At 63.8% G+C, this 7,802-nt stretch overlaps 1 protein-coding gene across 2 annotated transcripts; it reads left to right on the top strand.

Moving 5' to 3' along the window:
- The first annotated feature begins 891 nt into the window (after positions 1-891).
- SNCG (synuclein gamma) lies at positions 892-5,481 on the top strand. 2 transcript variants are annotated; one of them, XM_077124687.1, is made up of 5 exons: positions 892-1,121; positions 2,033-2,074; positions 2,345-2,472; positions 4,932-5,003; positions 5,337-5,481. In XM_077124687.1, exons 1-5 carry the CDS (start codon positions 1,001-1,003, stop codon positions 5,355-5,357), a joined length of 384 nt encoding a protein of 127 aa, XP_076980802.1. In that variant the 5' UTR covers positions 892-1,000; the 3' UTR covers positions 5,358-5,481. The 2 variants fall into 2 exon arrangements, with proteins under 2 accessions (XP_076980802.1, XP_076980801.1); XM_077124686.1 differs by lacking the exon at positions 5,337-5,481 and adding an exon at positions 5,177-5,316.
- The last annotated feature ends 2,321 nt before the right edge of the window (positions 5,482-7,802 follow it).

Here is a 7,802-nt window from a genome sequence, read left to right as displayed (position 1 = left end):
CCCCCCCTCCTCAGCCTCCCCCCCTCTGTCCGGCCCTGACCGGGGTAGTCAGCGATGCTGCAACGTCCCTGGGCCCACAAGGACCTGGGCCAGGGGACTTGAGAGTGTGGGGAGGCACAGGATGCTGTCCCCATACGTGTCCCCATGGGAACCTGCTTCCTGGGAGGCGTCCTGGTCTCCACCGGCCTTGTGGTGGGGTGCGGGGCTGGGGAGGCAGGAAGCGGTCTGGCTGGTCTCAGGGGACCCGCTGCCCACCCAAGCGATGGCCGCGAGGTAGGGGCATTGCACGCCAACGCAGCGATGTCCACACTGGGCCGTGGGAGCCAGCAGATGGGTGGAGGCTGGCGAGGGAGGGAAAGGAGCTTCCCCGAAGCCCCAGAGACAAGGACGGGGGAAAGCCCTTTGTGGTCCTCAAAGCCCCCCACCTGACCTTGCAGAGCCTGCGTTGGGAATGTCCAGGGTGCCTGTGAGCACCCACTGGGCAGCCCAGGCAAGTGGGGGAGGGTGGTGCTCCCGCCCAACAAGCCTGAGCTGCCCTGACCCCTGCCCTACACTGGGGGGCACCGGGGCTACTGGCAAAGGCTCCTCTCCTTTCCCCCAGATGGGCAGCACGCACCAGGGGCGGGCGGGGCGGCGGGATGGAAGGTGGTGAGGGGTAAGAGGGTGCCAGCTCGCTGCAGCCCCTCCTGGAAAGAGAAGGGACAGGAGAGAGGGCAGGGGCAGCAGGGGCTGCAGAGGTCGCCGCCATCCAGGGCTGGGGGTGGGGGCAGGTGAGGGCCCTGGGCTCTGGACCCCTCCCCCTTCTCTCCCTCCCTCTGCCCCCCCCCCCCCCCCCCCGCTGGCAGGGCGCCCGCCGGCCGCGCCGCCGCATCAATATTTCATCCGCAACAATAAGAGGCGGCGGCGATCACGGCAGCCGCAGCTCCCAGCAGCCGCGCGCAGGCAATCGGGTCCCGGTCCTCACCGCCCGCAGCCCCAGCCGCCGCCCCGGCCAGCCCCCATGGACGTCTTTAAGAAGGGCTTCTCCATCGCCAAGGAGGGCGTGGTGGGCGCCGTCGAAAAGACCAAGCAGGGGGTGACAGAAGCGGCAGAGAAGACCAAGGAGGGGGTCATGTATGTGGGTGAGTGGGGATCAGGGCGCGGGGCGCGGCGGCCACCGGCGGGTTGGGGGGCGAAGCTGAGTCACCTTTGTGCTGACCTCCACACCCCCCAGCCCTCAGCCTCAGGAAGTGTGCGGGGGGGACGGGGGTGGGGGTGGGGGAGGAGTTGAGGACCCAGCTTTTGAGTCTAGACCTCCCACTCCCCCCTGCACACCAGCCTGCTTCCTTTGGTACCCTCCCCTAGGGGTCCTGGGGACAGGACAGCAAGGGGGAGGCACAGCTGACCCCTTGTTTGTGTATCCACGAATGCGAACACAAAACCACATCCCCGATGCCCCCCACCCCCCGCCCCGGCGTCACCCGCAGACCCTGGGATCAGACAGGGAGGCCCACGGAGCCTGGAGCCCCACTCACCCCCATGGCTGGCCGTGAGTACAGATCCACCCGGTCACCAGAGCCCAGACGCCCGCCAGCAGGCAGGTGCTGGGGGGCTCTCCTGCCCACCCCACATGGGACTGCATAGGCCCCCACCCCACCCAGGAAGGATGGCGAGATGGGGCTCAGCGCCCCCGCCCTCCCCACCAACCCCGCGGGGCTCCCCTCTGAAGGGGAGGCCGGGATGACTCAGCTTTGTCCTCTTTGCCCTACTGCTGCCACCCCTGTTCAGGGGAGGGGGGCCGGGCTGCAGCCAGCCCAGGCACCAGCGCCACCACGTCAGGCCAGGTCTCCATCTGCCGGTCCCATCTTGTCCCCTTCTCATCCTGTCTTGTCTCCTTCCTCCAGCCCAGCAGGAAGCGGCCCTTCGAAGGGACTGCCAGTCCCCAGACCCGCTCTCCCTCCCGACCCCACAGCTTGTTCTGGGAGATGTGCGGTGAGCCCCACCCCGACACCAGGGAGCTGGGCGTGGGCTGATGCCTCCGTTTTCTCCCCAGGGGCCAAGACCAAGGAGGGCGTGGTGCAGAGCGTGACCTCGGGTAAGGAAGGGGCATACGGCTGGGACCCTGGGACTCCCGGCCCCTGGTCCTGAGGGCCCATCCCAAGCCCTCCCTTAGCCTCCAAGGGGACCTCAACCCCCATCAGCATCAGAGCTCCCCAGAGTCCACTGCATCAGAAAGCAGAGGCGGGTGGAGGGGCTGGTGGTAGGGAGGGTGGGGGTGGGGACACCCCGCATTTGGGAGAGGGGCTTCTCCTGCCTGGCGAGGGGCCGGGGGACAGGCCAGAGTCCCGCAGAGCCCTCCCCGCAGTCGCTGAGAAGACCAAGGAGCAGGCCAATGCCGTCAGCGAGGCCGTGGTCACCAGCGTCAACACCGTGGCCACCAAGACCGTGGAGGAGGCGGAGAACATCGCGCTCACCGCCGGGGTGGTGCGCAAGGTGACAGGCGCCGCCCCCCTGCCCCCCCCCCCCCGCCGGGCTCTCCACCCCCCTCCCCTACCCCGGACCGCGGCCAGCGGGCCCGCGGCTCACCCCCACCCGACACCCAGGGCACGCGACTTGGAGGACCTCGGGGCCTGGGGTCTCACACCCACCGATGCTGCTGAGCACTGGGGAGACACATTTTACAAGGGACAACGGGGTCGCGTGGCCCCCGAGGCGCGGGGGAGCAGCGCCCCCTGGTGGTGGAAAGCAGACAGCACTGTGAGCCCCGCCCTCCCCTCTGCCTGCTCTGTGTGTGTGTGTGTGTGTGTGTGTGTGTGTGTGTGTGTGTGTGTGTGTGTGTGTGTGTGTGTGTGTGTGTGTGTGTGTGTGTGTGTGTGTGTGTGTGTGTGTGTGTGTGTGTGTGTGTGTGTGTGCGGTGGCAGCAGAGACCACAGGAGTCATGCATGCCCAGGAAGCAGATGCCAGTGTGCTCACCCCAGAGCAGACTCTGTCTTACTTAAGCATCTTTCACACATGACTGATTTAATCGTCTCAAAATTCCATGTGACTGGGTGTGATATCATCAGACGGGTCTCCTGCTGCCGGCCCTCAGATGACACTCTGTCCACCCTTGTGGTGGGTGTGGTCCTTACACTTCTTTCGCCCTCGACCCCCAGAGAGATTAAGAAACGGGCCCAGGGTCATGCAGCTAGTTCCTGTGAGTTTAGAATTCCCACTGGGCATCTTGGCTCCTGAGACAGCGTGAGAGTCTCAGCCAGCGCAGGGAGTGGGTCTCTCCACGTGGGTTAGGGGCCGTGGATGGGGGTCCGACTCCAGGGACTCGTGGACTCCAGCCCTGTCTGGGGTTGTCCACCTGGCCCAGTGAACTCAGTGGCACCCAGTGCAACCCAGCCCCAAGAATCTCTGCTCTAGGGAGGGGATGGGTAGGGGGGTAGGGGACCTTCCTACTCCTGGCTCTGGGGATGGGTCTAGGAATTTGCCTCCAGGGGACCCCCAAGGCTCAGCACAGGCCTTGTGTCCTTGGAGCAGGTAGCTGCTCTCCCCTACCAGCTCTGTCCCTTCCTAGCTGCAGGATTTGAAGTTACTTCATCTCTCTGGCTGTCTACTTCTTCGTCTGTAAAATAGGGGTGACAGTATCTGTGTATTGGACTATGTGATGATGCAGGCAAATAACCCACAAAGAGGTTATGCCTGGCTCCTGGGCAGCACCTGAGGAACGCTGGTGATTACAGCACATCATCCCACCATCGGGGCTCCCCAAGCAGAACCCTTAGGTGCCCCTGTAGCCAGCTGGGCTGGGGAGGGCCCGAGCTCACACCAGGCCCCCTGATCACCCAGCCTCTGCAAAGGAGGCCCTGGGTCGGGGGGAAGGGTCGGGCTGCCCCTGGGACCCTGAGAGGGTGTCTCGGAATTCTTCTCTGACCCTGGAGAAAGGCTGGGGAGTCTGGAGCTGCCCCAGACCCTGGGGTGGGAGAGGCACCCCAAAGGAGACTCATGTCCTGGTGACACCCAGAAACCAGTCCGAACTCATCCCCCAGTGTAGTGTAGAAGGGTGTAGCAACACCTGCCAGTTGACCGCTCAATGCCACTGGCCTCATCTGCTCCCTGGGGCACCAGCGACCAAGCAGGTGGCTTTTGCCTTTCTTCAGAGTGTCGGCCCCAACTCTGGCTTTTATGGGGCAAGATGACCCTGTGGTTGCACATAAGTGACAGGACCCTCCAGGCATAGGTGCTAAGACTGAGGTACAGACAGACACCCCAGCTGTCTCACACCCACTCCCCACAGGCAGGATCCCACCCTCGGTGAGGGTCCAACTGGCCTAGGGTGTAGGTTGTAGAAGTAGATGGGAGGTAGGAGAACACTGGGTGACCTGGGGCCCACCAGGAGGCAGGGAGGCACTCATGCAACTGGGGTGGGCCTGGAGCAAGCCAGACCTGATCCCCACCAGCCTCGCTGTGTTTGAGCTCCGAGCCTTGAGCTGGACCTAACTCTCCTGGCCTCATGATCCCCATATGTGAACAGTAAAGGCACATCCTTCCTCCTACAGCTGTTTGGGGGCTGGGTGGAGCAAAGGTGTGTGATCATGTGGTTTAGGGACCTTGGGGGTGGGGTCAGGCTTCAGGGGCCTCTGTCTACCACTGCTCACCCAAGATAGGCCTTACTTCATCGAGTAGGCTGGACCAGGACCTGCCCAGGAACCTGGGGATCAGCTTGAAGAGTGAAGCTGAGCTCTGGGGTAGTGGGCACTCCAGAAGGCCTTGATGTCAACAGATGGGGGTGAGGGCCCAGCTGTAGACCCTTAAATGAAGCTCCGGTCACCCTCCCATTTGGTCTGCTCCTCCTCCCTCCCGCACAGAAGGCGGGGATGAGAGCCTCTGCTCTTTTGGGGAGCAGGTAGCTGGGCGGTCTCTGGTCCTTCATGTGTTCCCAGCTTGCTTTGCTCTCCCAACAGGAGGACCTGGTGCAACCTGCGCCCCCCCAGGAGGACGCAGCAGCCAAAGAGGAAGAGGAAAGGGCTGCGAAGGTAGGAGCCGCACCCCTGGGGACACGCTCCCCCCTACCCGCCCACTATGCTCCCACCCCTTGGGTGTCCCTGGGCAAGCCTCCCTCCAGAGGTTTTTGGACAGGGACCCCTCTCTCCAACAGACTTGTGGCTTCCCTCCCAGAGCCTTTAGGGGGCCCCCTAACCTTCTCCAGCTCCTCAACAGGTACTGTGAGCAGAGCCAACCCTAAGTCCAAGGATGAGGTCATCTCAGAGATGACCCTGCAGGGGGCCTCCGTGACTTCCTGCTCCATCCCACTCGGGGGGATCTAGGAGGGCTCCTGGGCTGTGTGTGAGGGACCCACCCTCCCTTAGGCCGAGAGTGGGGGAGACTAGAGAGCTGGAAGTCTGCTGAGGAGGCCCGAGGATCACCTCTCTGCCTTGGACCCCATTCCTCCTGGCACAATGAGCACCCGGTCAGGAGTGTGACTTCGGGGGGCTGTACACGCTCCCCGCCTCTGCACGGCCACCCAAGGGTCCTTCCCGCTGCTGTCACCGCCACCTTCACTTCTCTCTCCCTCTCTCCCCCCCACACCGCTGCTCCTTCTGACCCAACAGATGCTGCTGTGAATTTTTTGTTTGTTTGCTTTCATGATTCCAAATAAAACTCTAGTCCACGCCCCTGGCCACTCCAGCCCGTGCTTCCTCTCTACTGCTGACTCATTTGTGAAAAAGCCCCTGTGTCCTCCTCCGGAACAGGTCCGGCCTGTTGACTGGGTCAGGAAAGCAGGTTCTGGGGCCAAATACCCTACGGGGGCCCTGGATGTTTCTGGAACCTGCTGAGAGGTGGCAGAGCCCGAGCCCCCCTCCCCACATTGCCCTTTCACACGGAGACCCTGGCCCCGCCCTCAACTTTCCCCAGATGATGTGCAGAAGTGACACGCGAGTCCCCTGTGTCGGGCCCTTTAACTCAGCCTCCGGGGAGGGGCCCCCGCTGTGGAAAAGCCCACTGACAGCAAGAGGTGAGGGTGGTCCCCCAGGGCCTTCTTTCCCTCTGCACCCCCAACTCCAGGGTCCCGCAGGCTGTCCCAGACAGCCCTCCCAGGGGCACAGGGTAGCGGGCAAAGGAAGCATCCCTTGTTGGCAGAGGCCTGCACCTGCAGCGCCCGGCCCCGAGCACCCGCCCAGACTTGGGACTGGGTTTCCCCCAAGAAGTCCTGGCCGGTGTCATTGAAAACAGCTGAGATGCCTCCAAAGGCGAGTAAGCCTCCACCTTCAGAAAGAAATGGGGGAAACTCGCAGGTATTGTGTCCCTGCCAGGCGCCCTGCCCTGTTCTCAGTCTTTTATCTCGTTTAATCCTCTGAACAAGCCTACAGAGTGGGAACTGTCCCAGTTTCTCCAAGAAGGCAACCGGGGACACAGCGCACAGAGATGAGGAGTGGGCACGGGGCCTGGCAGCCCGGCTCCAGGGCTGGCAGCGTGCTGGGGGGTGGCACACTGCCCCTCCTCCCCGGCCCCGGAGGTGGCCCAGACCGATCCCAAGGGCCTGCACAAAGGGGCTGTTTGCATCATGCTGCAGGGTCCTGGTTAGAGATGGCTGAGCAGGAAGCAGGGTTCCCGGGGGATTCCAACCTTTCCCCTGACACCCAGTTTGGGCTCAGAGCATCTAAGGGACTTGGCCAGGGCTTCTAGTCCTGAGTGTCTAAGACCACACCAGACCCCAGAGACTTCCCAGGGGGGCTCCAGCCCAGCTGAGCCCAGCTGCAGCCTGGCCTCCTGGCCATGGGCCTCCCACTGCTCAGGAGGTAGAAAGGAGCAGGGGGCTGCTGGCTCCTGGTTTCCGCCCCGCAAAGCCCACTATGGGCAGCAGTGAGGGGGGGTCTCTGCGTGAGGCCCAGGGCAGGCAGGGTGTTCCTGCACCTGGCTCTGCCACGTGCGGCTCAGCAGGCCTGGGCATGCTCCAGAAGCAGGCGCCTGGGGCCTGGGCATGCTCAAGAGCACGTTGGGCAGGAGACAGAGGGGCAGGGCAGCTCCACCCAGCCCTGAGGGAACTTGCTGCTTGCCCCCCACCCCCACCACTATAGACACATACTCAGGGCCCGTCCATCCCAACCCCGCAGGCACCACGGAGCTCTTTGCCTTTCACCCCCTCTCCTGGGCTCTGTAAGGGTACCCCGGGCTCCCTGGAGAAGAACTGCTCCCTTTCCTTCTCAGAGACCCCCACTCTGGCCCTCTGAGCCCCCTTCCCTCCGAAGGAAGGGCCTTCGGCTGAGCACTAGTAACTTTTCAACCCCTGTAATCCTCCCAGCAACACTTTGGGGGATTCTGTCACTGTCCCCACATCAGGCAGGTGCCCTATGAGATACTGGACCCCAAGGGTCTGACTCCAGTGCCTGCTGCTTTAGGGCCTCTAGGAGCTGACACCACCGTCCAAGCCTGGCTGGTCCTGGGGACAGAGGTGCTGCCTCCCTGTCCTGCTTCCTGCCCAGGGGCCTGGAGCCAAAGAGCACCTGCAGCGGAGCCTGAACTAGCCATGGCCATAGGCCTTCTGGCTAACGGGACGTGCCACTAGCAGGACATCAGGAGGCCGCTGGGCTCACGGGAGTCCCCGTGGTAGCAGTCAAGTGGCTCCCCTGGGGCCTTGGTGCCCCAGCAGGGCGAGGATCAGGGCCAGAGAGGGGCTGGGCAGGCACTGGCGGCCCCTCCCCCGCCAGATCCCACTGCCTGGCCCTTGTGCTGTTCAGATTTGACCCTAACTCCGGTAATCCCTACTGGCCTGCGCACGCAGCGGTCCCAGCCCAGGGCCTGGCCCTCCATGGCTTCTGCCCCAGGTCCCCTCC

The sequence above is a fragment of the Tamandua tetradactyla genome, chromosome 13 (genome assembly GCF_023851605.1).
Source record: "Tamandua tetradactyla isolate mTamTet1 chromosome 13, mTamTet1.pri, whole genome shotgun sequence".
Lineage (NCBI taxonomy): Eukaryota > Metazoa > Chordata > Mammalia > Pilosa > Myrmecophagidae > Tamandua > Tamandua tetradactyla.
Note: the sequence above shows the minus strand (reverse complement) of the source record. Positions and strands in the feature narration are given on the sequence as shown.